A 14,106-nucleotide genomic window follows, 5' to 3' on the forward strand; every position below is an offset into this window, starting at 1 on the left:
TTTTTCCTATCAAAGTGGATAACCTCACATTTTCCCACATTATACTCCAACTGACAAATTTTTGCCCACTCATTGAGCCTATCTATATCCTTTTGTCAGATGAGGAGTGGGGTAATGTATGGAAAGTGGGAGCGCTTTGACAGGAGTCCACACTTCCATGTCCCCTTTCGCCATCATCCCTCTCATGGGCCAGCCACACTTCATTCCTGCCACTTTACAGGGGAGCAGCTTGGAGGAGATCAATGATGCGCTATAAGGCAAAGACTAAGGTGCCTGTCATCCTATTTAAGGCACCAGACATGGTGGTATTGAAATTCTGTATAGCCATGGTCAAGGCCTGCATGGAATTATTTGATTGCTGCAATTGATGTTGCATAGAGTTGTCCAATTACTCCATGGAAAAAGACTTCTTTGCAGTGCGAGATCAATGCACTCATGCTTAAGCTGGACTCCTCCATTATCTCTGCAAAAGTGACACAGTGTGCATGGAAGGCATGCCAGTATGTCACAGATTTTCTGCTGACTCTCATTGATTATCCTTTTCATCATTGCAACGGGCATCAATACACCATGGAAAATCTGTAAATCATGCATAATGAACATTGCATATGTCACATCAATTTCTATTTACACACTCGCAAGGAAATGCCGATTAAAATTTACAAAATACAAGTTTGCACAAAATGTCAACCTAAATGTGGATGGGAGATTTCTAACTGCTTGAGTTAAGTGCTTTATTTTGAGGTATTCATTTATAACACAAGCTTCCAAATCTGAGCTCGAGAAGGCTGGATGTTCATACACATCAGTTAACATTTTACACTGATTAGCACAACCATGTGCTAAACCTGCCTTATTAAAGCAAGATGGGTAGGAATGTAAATATACAATAGGTAATGGGAATCGAACATGATATAAAATCTATAAAGGAAAACAAAGTACAGTCCCCACCACTTAAACTGCCCACCTTTTAAATCAGATAAATAGCGCAAGCCATTTCAATAACCATTATTCTCAATTACAGTGTCACCAGTTAATTTGGTGTTAAATGTGTAGCTTGCACCTCCTTAAGCTGTAATTACCTATACGTCTCTGTTATGGAGCCACACCGGGAATTAGCAACAACAACTTGTATTTATATAGTGCCTTTAAATTAGTGAAAAGTACCAAGAGTATTATGAGATAAAAAATTTAACACCGAGCTGCATAAGGAGAAATTAGGACAGGTGACCTAAAGCTTGGTCAAAGAAGTAGGTTTTAAGGAGCGTCTTGAAAGAGAGGTAGAGAGGCGGAGAGGTTTAGTCAGGGAGTTCCAGAGCTTAGGGCCTAGGCAACAGAAGGCACGGCCACCAATGGTTGAGCGATTATAATCAGGGATGCTCAAGAGGGCAAAATTAGAGGAGCGCAGGCATCTCGGAGGGGATGTGGGAGTGGAGGAGATTACAGAGGTAGCGAGGGGCGAGGCCATGGAGAGATTTGAAAACAAGGATGAGAATTTTGAAATCAAGGCGTTGCTTAACCAGAAGCCAATGTAGGTCAGCGAGCACAGGGGTGATGAGTGAGTGGGACTTGGTGCGAGTTGGGACATAGGCAGAATGTAGGAGGCCAGCCTGGAGTGCGTTGGAATAATCAAATCTAGAGGTGACAAAGGCTTTAATATTTAAACGTTAAGCTGAAGAGAAGCTGGATAAAGTTGACTGATCTCTGCTGACAGTATCAATATCAGAAGTGGAAGCTCATCGTTCTTTGCCATGTCCTGTCAGTATGAGAACATTATACAATATGATGCAAATTGCACCAGAGAAAAGTATGAGCGGGTCAGGATTACAGAGTGCTGTGTTCCAGCAGTGCCTCCCAGGTACTTATTAGTACAGGGCAGTTCTTTGTATTTGCTTAGGAATCTGCTATTATAAACCTTTTCAGGTTTATGAGTTTCCTTCAAAAATTTCCCATTTTATGTGTCAAGTTTCCTTGCAGTTTAAATTGAGACACTTTGATAGTTATCATTTTGGGCAAGCTATTCACAAAGAAAAATACAGCCCTTGAAATGGGAACTTCCAAGCCAATTCTGGACAAGCTCTGTTTTTCCCCCGAGTAGCTTTAGTTTTTGATTATTAGCATGAATGACGAGCAAGAATACTGGGGGATTCGAGGGAGCACTCAATTGCTCCTGTACTACAACAACCGCAACGTCAATAATTTCTCTAACAGTGAAGACACTTCAAGATGATATCAGAGGAGAAATGGAGTAGTAGAGGAGAGTTAGGAGAGGTGATTTAAAGCATGGCTGAAAGTTTTATGATGGCTTTTAAAGGCAGCAGAAAAATCAGTGGGCTTTAAAGAGCGAGTTTCAGAGAGTAGAGCTATGATTGCTGAAGACTCAACCAGTGATGTTGAAGCAGAGAGACAGAGTGAGAAGGGGGGTCCACAGGAGGGCAGGGTTGGAAAATTGCAGAGCACAGACAGGGACCAAGCACTGCATGAGGTTGTAGAGCAGGGGTAAAGTAATCAGAAGAGAAGGGTAATGGAATATAGGTGAAGGTTATAATCACTGATGATAAGGAGCTACTTGGGGCAAATGCAAAGGAAGAGTGAATTGATAATGAAATCACCAAATATAACCACAGATGCTGCCTGACCTGCTGAGTATTTCCAGCATTTTCTGTTTTTAGATCAGATTTCCGGCATCCTCGGTATTTTGCTTTTGTTTCACCAAATATTACACTCTGACTAGTGGAGTCACACTAGCTACAATGACCAAATAAGTTCTAAAAAGACACAAAACAACCTATCTTTTCTCTTTACAGATACTGACGGACGGACTATGTATTTCCAACAAGTTCTATTATTATTCTGACTTGAACAAATTGTGTGTCAATGTAAAAATGATAATTGGTGAATTTTCTTGCTGGGAGAGAATCTGTTTTTGTTCCCATATGTTATTTTGTCAAATGCTCAGTTCCTCATCTGGTCTATATTGTATTGCAGGAATTGCATGTCAAGAAGATGTTAATGAATGCAAGAAAACTCTGTGTTTTCCTGGAGTCCCTTGTTTCAATAACTTTGGATCATACAAATGTGGAAGTTGCCCAGGCAAAATGCAGGGTGACGGTCGATCCTGCAAACGTGAGTATCATATTGTACCGATTTAATTGAAGTTCACAAAGAGCTGACATTTTTATAGGCAAAGTGCCATCCAAATTCTTTTGGTTCCTGTAATCAAATTCATGATATAAATGTGATCACTGTTATTGTAATTTAGATTGACTGCTGTTTCTTCTTTAGTCTGTAAAATGTAAAACATCTGCACAGCATCTGTACCGAACTTTGAAAGGCTATTCTGTGCAGTTATATGAATAGTGATAAATTAAACTTCCCACAAAATTAGATATCTTCAAAACTATAAAAGGTTTTTGAGAGGGTAAATAGTGAAAGATTGCTTCCAGTGGTTAGCAAATGGATAACAAGACGTCAGAGACTCAATGTTATCATTGGAACAAAGAGGCATATTAGATAGGTTAAATCTTAAGATAAACAGGCCACCAGGGTCTAACATTTTCTATCCAAGAGTCTTAGTGGACGTGGCTAAGAAGATTACAGGTACTCTACAATATCTTTCAAAGCATATCAGAACATCCCATTGGAAAGCAGAGAATATAATCTTTGTAAAACAAACAAGGGAGGAAGTCTCAAGTTACAGACCTGTGAGCAGTACCTTGATTGTCGGGAATGTGTTGAGACTTTGATAAGGGATAGTGTAAGAGATCATCTGGAAGAACTGGGAATGATTAGAGAGAGCCTATATGGGCTGAGTTTGTGTTTTCACCCATTTACTGGATTTTTTTTTTAACCAAAAACATCTGGTAGACAGCAGTAAATGTCATCTATCTGGATTTCAGAGAGGCATTTGGCACAACCCCATAACAAACTCATTTGCAAGATATGTGTCCATGGAATAGATATCAAGGTGTTAGATTGGATTGAAGAAATGGCTGGAAAGTAGACAGAAAATGATGGTGGTAAGTGGACAGTTATTAGAGCGGAAACCAGTTGCCAGTGGGGTCGCTGTTGTTTATAATTTTTAGAAATGACTTAGAGGATGGGATATTAGTGCCTTGATTTTGTGGATGACGCCAAAGTAATGTGCCAAAAGCCAAACCAATCTGGGCAGGTTAGATCAATGAGCAGACATGGACAGATGGAATTCAACACAGATTAGTATAAAATCATGAAATTATTTTGTAATATATATAGCTCCATCTGTGAATTCTTGTGGCACTGCAGCCAGTGCTGTTTATAATAAAGGGAACAGGTCACCTGACTGGTGACTTCTGGAAGATTCTGCCACCTTAAGGCTGTGTGTGTGCTGTGAGCTCCCTGTAAATATCACCATGGCGGCGAAGATGGGATTAAGCAGATAAAACAAAGCTGCAATTTTTGTTGGTGGAGGATTCAGCCAGCCTACAGAGTGACTTTGAGAGCTTCTCTGTTTTGATTAACAGCTACAAATCCAAGATAAATTACAAGCGCGCTTGTTTGAACTGTCAGAGTCCAGATAGCCATGCCTATGGGAATATTAGGGCATTTGGGGGAATTTCAACATGACCGTGAAAGTTTCAGAGCATATGTAGAGCGGCTAGAAATGTTTTTCACTGCAAATAATATCATCAAAGTCCCCGATGATGAAAACCATAACCGGGTGGTGTTGGAACAACAAAGGGCTATTTTCTTAACTGAAACAGGACCTGAGGTGTATGAGACCTTAAAAAATTTGCTTGTGCCTGACAAGCCAAAGGACACCACTCTTAAGCAGATTCTAACTAAATTAGAACAGCATTACAGCTCTGTGCCCTTGGAAATTGCTGAAAGTTATCGTTTCGGAATACGAGATCAGTTAACCGAAGAAACTATCAGTGAGTACATTGTAGCATTAAAAAAGCTATCTATTCACTGTAATTTCGGAAACTTTCAGGAGCGAGCATTGCATGACCAGTTTGTTGTGGGATGAAAAATGATGCGATCAGAAGAAAGTTATTGACAACGCCTAACTTGACTTTTGATTTAGCGTGTCAGACAGCTATGTCAATGAACATGGCTGACAAATATTCCCGAGAATTTCATACTATTTTCAGTCGTCAGACAACTGAGGTGAATCGCCTGCAGGTTAAAAGTAAAAGGCAGCTGGGCCCCAAAGTCTCAGAAACTGGCAATGGTAACAGGGCATTGAAGTCCTGCTATCAGTGTCTGGGACAACACATTGCTCAAAGTTGTCCATATGTGAAGGCAGAGTGTTTCTTCTGCAGGAAAACTGAGCATCTTGCGAAGGCATGCCAACTGAAGGGTAAATCAGCTTTCAAAGTTATGAGTAGAAATCCCCAGAAACTACATAGCATGGAAAAAAAACAACAGGACGAGGAGATGTTCAAGCTAAACATCATCAGGAGCATGAGGTTAACTAACAGCGATTCGAAAATAATCCACATAGATGTTGCAGAAATTAAGTTACCCATGGAAATCAACACTGGTGCATCTGTGAGTGTAGTACCGGAGTCGCTATACCTCGACAAATTGCTGGATTTCCCTTTAGAGAAATCCAAAATAGAACTGCGAGGCTACTCGGGAGAGAACATTCCTGTGGTAGGTCGCATCACCGTACCGGTGAAATACAAGGATCAATTTCATAGCTTGCCTCTAATAGTAGTGGCAGGAGACAATTGGTTGGAATTATTGAAGCTGGATTGGAGTGAGATTTTTCGTGTTGAAATGAGATTTGCGTCAAAGGATGATGTCATCAAGAATTATCTGAAGGTGTTCTGCGAAACAGGCAGTCCCATCCAAGGCTTCGAGGTGAGTGTCAGGGTACAGAAGGACATTAGATCGGTTTATTGCAAGCCACGTTCCATACCATATGCACTCAAGGAGAAAGTTGAGCAAGAAATCAAAAGACTAGAGACTGAGAACATTATTTCTAAGATAGATCGATGTAATTGGGCTACACCCATTGTTGTTGTACCTAAGTCCGATGGTAAGGTAAGATTGTGTGGTGATTATAAAGTAACCATAATCCAAGTTCCAGAGGGTAATGTCCCCAGTACATTGCCAAATGTAGAAGATTTGTTCACAACACTGACAGGTGGTCAGATCTTTTCAAAGTTGGATCTTACGAATGCCTACTTACAGCTTGAACCTAGATGAGGAGTCCAAGTCATGCTTGACTATAAATACTCACCTAGGTTTATATCAATTTAATAGGCTACCATTTGGAGTGTCTTCCACCCCTGCCATATTCCATGGGGTGATGAATCAGATTTTGCAAGGTATTGAAGGGGTAGTATGTTATTTAGATGACATACTAATTTCAGCACCATATAGGCAAATTCATAATAACATATTGAATGAAATCCTCAAACGGCTAGAGAAGCACAGAATACGAGTGTCTGCTCCAAGTGTGAGTTATTTCAAAACTCCGTGGAGTACTTAGGGTACAGAAAGATGATTTACATCCAACCAAGGGAAAGCTGGATGCAATCAAAAATGCGCCCACACCCAAGAATGTTATTGAACTTAGATCATTTTTGGGTCTTTTGAACTATTATGGGAAGTTCCTACCAAATTTGGCTACAGTATTACATCCACTGAATGAACTATTCAAAAATCAGGTACATTGAAATACAGCATTCATGGAGTGTAAAAGCAAATTGGTAGAGAGCACCATGTTAGTTCACTATGACATATCTGAGGAGATTAAGCTAGCATGTGATGCCTCTTCATATGGAGTTGGAGCAGTGATCTCTTATGTACTACATACTGGGGAGGAGAGACCAATTGGTTTTGCTTCATGCACTCTCAGTGCCAGTGAGCGTAATTATGCACAAATCGAAAGGAAAGCTTTGACATTAATTTTTGGGGTCAAGAAGTTCCATAACTACTTGTATGGTCATAAGTTTACCATCATTATGGACCATAAGCCCATGACAGCAATCCTCCATCCAAAGTCCCCAGTTCCAACATTAGCTGCAGCCCAAATGCAGAGAGAGGCTTTGATAATGTCAGCATATACATATGATATTGAATACAGATGATCAGCTGATCACAGTAATGCTGATGCTGTGTCTAGATTGCCTTCCCCATCACAAGTTACACCCGATAGAGAAGAAGTGTTCTATTTTTCATACATTGATGAACTGCCAGTCTCAGCTGAAGAGATTGGTAGAGCAACCAAACGTGATCCAGTTATATCAAAGGTATATGATTATATTGCAAATGGCTGGCCAAACCAGGTAACAGACAAAGATATTCATCCATTCTTCATTCGGTAGGAATGAATTATCAGTCGATAAAGATTGTATCGTGTGGGGTGCAAGAGTGGTTATACCAAATAAATTCAGGTCCAAATTATTAGAAGACCTGCATGACCAGCACCTGGGAATGTGCTTGACCAAGAGTTTTGCACGCAGTTACTTATGGTGGCCAGGTCTTGATAAAGATATAAAGTGCATCATGAGTCAGTGTACGACATGTCAATCGGTAAGCAAGCAACCACCATCAGTACCATTACAGCCATGGAAATGGTTTCCCAGGGTGTGGCAAAGGCTACATATTGATTTTGCTGAGCTAGAAGGACCACAATTGTTCATTGTGATTGATCGCCATTCAAAGTTGGTCAAGATGTTTCCAATGTGGAAAATAACAACAAGTAAAACATTAGATATTTCACGAAGATTATTTTCTTCATTTGGCCTCCCAGAAGAAATTGTTTCTGATAATGGACCATAATTTTGTTCAGAAAAATTTGCACAGTTCATGAGCAAAAATAGTGTGAAACATACCAAGGTTCCACCGTAGCACCCTGCTTCAAATGGTGCAACAGAGCGCACATTTTACAATTTACAAATTGTAAAATGTGCCCTCATCAAACAGATGTTGGATCCAAATCCAAAGAAACAACAGTTGTCATTGGACCACAAATTGGCTAATTTTCTAATTACACATCGTAATACCCCTCACACATCTACTGATAGAATACCAGCAGAGTTGTTTCTCAAATGACAGCCACGAACCAGATTATCGTGTTAAAACCAAACTTGGCACTGTCCGTAGAAGAGACACAATTAAGACAGAAAGAGAATCATGATAGAGGTAGAGTAAAAGAGAGAAGTGTGAAATTAAATCAGAAGGTGTGTGTGAAGAACCATCACCATAAATGTTTAAAGTGGTTACTAGGAAGAGTGGTGAAGATATGTGGTCCTCGCACATATATGGTCAAGATGTTTGATCATGGACAGGTTAGGTTTGTTCACATTGATCATATTTTACTTAATGATGTGGAAGAAGTTGAAATTTAGAATGATTCAATTATTTCTGACTCATCAGATAGTTTTGATATAACAGTAGCATATTCTACATCCAATGTATTGGAAAAAAGTCCAAGAGAAAGTCAGTTTAAGTCTGAGTCTGAGTCAGGCAGACAAACAGTCTGAAGTTAGAGAGAGTTCAAATGGAAATCAAGGGCATCCCTTGGAGGAAAACTTTCCTCAGGATCAGCCTCGACTGAGTTTAAATTCAACACCACATTTGGAAGGTTCTGTTCGAGAGTGAAGGTTTCCTCTTTGAAACAGAAAATAAGTGGTTAAGCTTGATTTGTAAATATGGCAAAATAAGTCCATATCTTTTGTTATGTATAATCATGCAAGTTATGTATGATGATTGTTTGTTATAAGTACTTCTTCATTAAGGAGGGAGAAATATAATATATATAGCTCCACCTGTGGCACTGCAGTCAGTGCTGTTTATAATAAAGGGAACAGGTCACCTGACTGGTGACTTCTGGAAGATTCTGCCATCTTAAGGTTGTGTGTGTGTTCCTGTAATACCTGAAGATATTACATATGTAGAAGACTTCAGAATGATGAGCACAATACCAGCGGCAATTGGAGGTGGTGTGGAGTACAGGTCGGGACTGGTGGTGATCGGAGGCGGTGTGGAGTGGAGGTTGGGACCGATGGTGATCGGAGGCGGTGTGGAGTGGAGGTCGGGACCGGTGAGGAGCAGTGATTAGAGACAGCATGGAGTGGAGGTTGGGACCGGCGGGGAGCGGCGATCGGAGACAGCATGGAGCGGGGGAATAACGTGGTCGTGGCCCAGGAGCGGAGCGCGGTTGTGGCCCAGGAGGGGAGCGGGGTCGTGGCCCAGGAGCGTCGGGGTCGTAGCCCAGATGCGGCAGGGTCATGGCCCAGGAGCGGCAGGGTCATGGCCCAGGAGCAAGAGTAGCGCACCGTGTACCAGCAATGGGGTCAGGGCCCAGGGAAGGTGCAGCACAGGCCAACAGCGAGGCCCACAGTGCGTCCTATGTAGAAGAATGTGTGTGTACTAGACCCATGCAGCAGAGCTTGGTCTCCAGTCATCTTGGATCTCCTTGCCACTGGACCAAGACTTTGCTCTGTCTAGCCCCTGTGGTGGCTAGTGTGCAACAGCCACCCCACGTTAAAATAATTCATGCACGGGCATCTTTCAACCTTCAAAATGAAGTTCGGGACCTGGAATGTCAGGTCCCTCATGGAAACACCGAAGAATTCTTTTTTTTTGGTATGGAAGCAGGTCATCCTCGACCTCAGGGGACTGCCTAATACTATTTGATTGCTATGATTAATCAACAATTTCATTAACATCGTATCATGCCACGCCAGGTTGGTAGAAGGCGAACTAGATGGATTTTTTTTTTGTCTAACAATACCTGTTTTCCTTTGTAATGTGATTAATAGAACCGTAAAGAGATCTAAGGTTTGGTGGCTAGGTCATTAAAACCATTGATTCATATTTACTGGCAATAAAGAAAGGAAATTATTGAGATCTACAGCTAAGCGTGTGACGGATAAGTCAAAGGAATTGATGAGACCGCATCTGGAGTATTATGTTCAGTTTTGATCTCCATATTACAGAAGGAATATTGATTAATTGTAGGGCATCCAGAGGAGGCTGTGAGGCTGGTTCGCGAAGGTAGAGGGCTGGGCTGTGAAGAATGATTGTCTAACCTGGACTTTACACTTTTGAGAAGAGGAAGATTATGAGGGGGAATTTGTTGGACGTCTTTCAAATTTTCAGAGGTATCGAGAAATTAGATCCAGTAAAATAATTCTGCCGAAAGCAGGATTCAAGAACAGGGGCCATGGTTTACTTAAGGGTGTCAAAGAAAATAAGAAATCTAGGAGTCATTTTTTTCCTCTAGATGTATGGGATTGAGTTCCAGTGAGGTGTAACAGAAAACTGTATAAGATTTTTTTAAATGGCCTGGAGGAATTCTTGGTAGTAAGTAACAGTTGGGGCTTTTAATTCTAGAACCACAGTAAGGAACCTAAAAGGAAAATTGGAAGGATATACTCCATGATCCACCTGTCTCATCCTGCCCAAAACATTACTGTGTTATTTTGTTACTACAGTCAGATACAAGAAAGCTAAGCATGTTACAAAGAAAGACCTACATTTATATGGCATTTTATCATAATCTTTATAACCATCTAACTGCATTTACATAGTGTTGTTAATGTTGAAAAATGCTCCAAGGCACTTCACAGAGACACAAGGTAAAGCAGAGGCCAAGCCAAAGAAGCAGAGTTTAGGGGGAGCAACCACTTCTCTCTCTATCTTTAAAAACCTCCGACCCCATCTTTTTAAGCAAGCTTTCGGTCAACTCTCATAATTCTCACATAATGGCATGATGTCTACCTCTTTATTGCTGTCATCTGTTTTTCTTCTGTCCCCTATGTAAAACACCTTGAGACATCTTCTATGCTAAAAATATTATAAAAATGCAAATTGTTTTCATACATAGAAGCATAGAAAATAGGTGCAGGAGTAGGCCATTCGACCCTTCGAGCCTGCACCGCCATTCAATATGATCATAGCTGATCATTCCCTCAGTAACCCTTTCCCGCTTTCTCTCCATACCCCTTGATCCCCGTAACCGTAAGGGCCATATCTAACTCCCTCTTGAATATATCCAATGAACTGGCATCAACAACTCTCTGTGGCAGGGAATTCCACAGGTTAACAACTCTCTGAGTGAAGAAGTTTCTCCTCATCTCAGTCCTAAATGGCCTACCCCTTATCCTAAGATTGTCTCCCCTGTTTCTGGACTGTCCCAACATCGGGAACATTCTCGTCCAGTCCCGTCAGAATCTTTATAGTTTCTATGAGATCCCCTCTCATCTTTCTAAACTCTAGTGTATAAAGGCCCTGTCGATCCAGTCTCTCCTCATATATCAGTCCAGCCATCCTGGAATCAGTCTGGTGAATCTTCGCTGCACTCCCTCAATAGCAAGAACGTCCTAATATGGAAGGCTGCTGTTGTGGTTGCTGCTACTGCTGGTGTGATTATTGTTGGTGGGGCTCATTCTGAGGTCCAAGGTGAGACAGTATAAGCGGCACCCATGCTGATGTAGTAGATGGCAGGTAAAGTGGAGATCAGAAAGCCAATCCCTCAATGTTATAATACTGAGTAGCAATGTGGTGAGAGTGGCTTCCGAGGTTGCAGAAACGGCCTGCAAGCTGCTGACTCCCAAATCTGTGGACAAAATGGAGTGAGCAAGAGCCTTTCCATGAGACAAGTAACGCGGTGTAAATGTTGCAGTATTTAAATGCTTTTCTCAGCTCTCAATGGGCCCAAATTTGGCCAGGAGTTGCTCTGTTTTTTTTTCGAGCAACTTGGTTTTTTTGGCGTCTCTTAAAAATCGCAATTCTGCACATTTAATTTACGCTAGTGTTAGTGAGTTAGTTAGGATTTTTTTTAGTTTAATTTTTTTTTCAAAAGGGGGCATTACCAGCCACCTACGCCTGTTTTGGTCATTTAAGCCAGTTTGGACAGCTAATAGTTGCTCCAAACTAACTTAGGCCAGCGTATGTGGCCACTTGTGGCCCGCACAGAAAACCCTTGCAGAGAGTTAAGAAATCAGCGCAGGTAAGTGCATTCTAAAGCACCAAGCACTAAACAAAGCACAAAAATAAGCATTCAATAACAAGTAAAAAATACAAGGAAGCTGAGAGGACCTGCACCTAGCACCAAGATTTACAAAGCACTAAACAAAGCACAAAAAGTAATAAGCAATTAATTAACAAATAAAAAATAGAAGGACCCCTGCACCTAAAGCACCAAGACCAAAGTAATAAGCAATCAATCAATAACAAATAAAAAATAGAAGTCCTACCTTTATGTGAAGGGAAGGCAACGGGCCGCCGATGAGGGAGCCCATTCGGCCAGGGATAGAGCGGTGCGCTTCGGGCCCTTCCCACACAGCCTGCAGAGCAAACTCACAGATTCTTGGGACGAGGAGCTACTGCGCATGCGCGCATACTCTAGCGCGCATGTGCAGCGGTCCCAGCACTGTTTTCAGCGCCGGGATCTGACTCCGCCCTCAAGTCCAGTTGCCACGCTGCGCCACCATCGAGGAGAGGCTGAGGAGCGGCCAAACTCGGCCTGAAGATTTTTGGCGCCCTTTTTGGTCTACAAAAGTGACACACCTCCGGTGAGTGTGCCAGAAATCTGTACTGGCCAAATTTGAGCCCAATGAATGGACTCACCACTGAGCTCCTGCCTCCCCTTCACAGGTGAGGTATCTGAGCTACCTGAATCCTGTGCTCTTGAAGTTAAACTTAAAAACTGTCATTATAAACTCACTTAAGGGTCTCTCAACAAGCAGTTAATTACTTGAAAGAAGTCGCCTGCCTCTCCCGATCGGGCCCCTGTTGCGCCTTCAAAGCCGCCTGAGTTAAATGCACGAGGCGGCGGGGTGATGGTGGGTTCCTGGGATTTTTACCGCTGAGCCGCCCCCAAACACGCAGGCTCAGCAACGGAATTACTGGCCGTGGGGAAAGAGAGCAGATTAAAATTTAAAATAATTTTGTAGGTTAGGAACAAATCTGCAGATGCTAATATATATATAGAGGTTGGCAGACTATGGTAGAAATGATTCTGTTCTCTCTGAATAACGAGTCATTAGGAAAATCCATTAGAAATGGAAGAAGTAATATATAATAATTGATATCTCATCCCATATGGTGTAAAATCTGTTCAACACTGCTTACTGAAAAAAAAATGTAATGTGAAGGAAATCTGATGACGCAAATCACAGTTCGGGCTGTATTTGAACTACATTTGTGAATTAGAAGTCACATCATTCATATGCAATATCTACCAAGAGACAAACCTGACTGCTTTATTCAAGTCTTGTTGCTTGTCAGATTCTATAAGAGACACCGGCCGTGAAATTCCCCTCTTAGCGTCGGCATTTAAGGCTGGTTTCGGCAGAAAAATGGCGGCAATCTTGCTTCCGGCCACTTATGGTGCGGGCCACAGTGGTCGCCATTTTGAACAGATCGCTGGTGGGGCCATTGCCGGTGTTCAGCAGAAGAATGCAAAGGAGGCCAAGCATGACAGAGTGTGCAACACTGATTTTTCACACGGCTTGCTAATTTGGACATCGGCGCTCGACTGCACGAACTCTCCAAAAGCACGCATTCAGCTGCACGTGTGTTTAGTCACACGAGGGATGCCCACCCCCCACCCCCCCAACCAGCGATATTTAAAGGGATTATCAACAACTTTCAGGTAACTTGCTTTTTGGTTTCTACTGGCTCTGTGTACATTTGTGGAAGAGTTCTTTAAAGTTGGTGAGGTACAGGGAACGGTGTTGCAAGTGGAGAAGGCCTTGCTTCTGAATATAAGAGTTCTGGTCAGACCATTTGTTCCCAGTGATGGGGGCTCTACTTGCAGTCCCCCTCGCACTGCAGCATGACAGGGAGGTGGAGCAGAGGCAGCAAAAATGAGGACAAACTGTTTGCAGAGGCACGAGGAGGAAGTGGAGAAGGGCTCTCAACAGGAAGCCTTACCTGTCTAGGGTCTTCCAAGAACACTTCTTGTTATGTTCAGAATAACTCCACAAGATTGTATACTGTAAGCTCAAACTGTTGTGACCTTGGTCTCTTTAATGTAACTCCAGAGTCCGGAAGCAGCATGGTGGACTGCCTTTTATTCCTGCTTGCCCGGGGTGTGCAAGTGACCCTTTGGTCTCGCACAGGTGCGCCCCCTGGTGGCAAGTCTTACACACTAGTAAA

The 14,106-nt window shown here is 42.2% G+C and overlaps 1 protein-coding gene across 1 annotated transcript in view; it reads left to right on the forward strand.

Moving 5' to 3' along the window:
• Positions 1-14,106, forward strand: part of LOC139259736 (von Willebrand factor D and EGF domain-containing protein) — a 446,188-nt gene that overhangs the window by 318,917 nt on the left and 113,165 nt on the right. Inside the window, exon 19 of the mRNA XM_070875369.1 lies at positions 2,989-3,126. Within this exon, the coding sequence (XP_070731470.1) occupies positions 2,989-3,126 (138 nt within the window). The remainder of the gene's footprint in view (positions 1-2,988; positions 3,127-14,106) is intronic.

This window comes from Pristiophorus japonicus, chromosome 3, assembly GCF_044704955.1.
Source record: "Pristiophorus japonicus isolate sPriJap1 chromosome 3, sPriJap1.hap1, whole genome shotgun sequence".
NCBI classification, from domain to species: Eukaryota; Metazoa; Chordata; class Chondrichthyes; family Pristiophoridae; genus Pristiophorus; species Pristiophorus japonicus.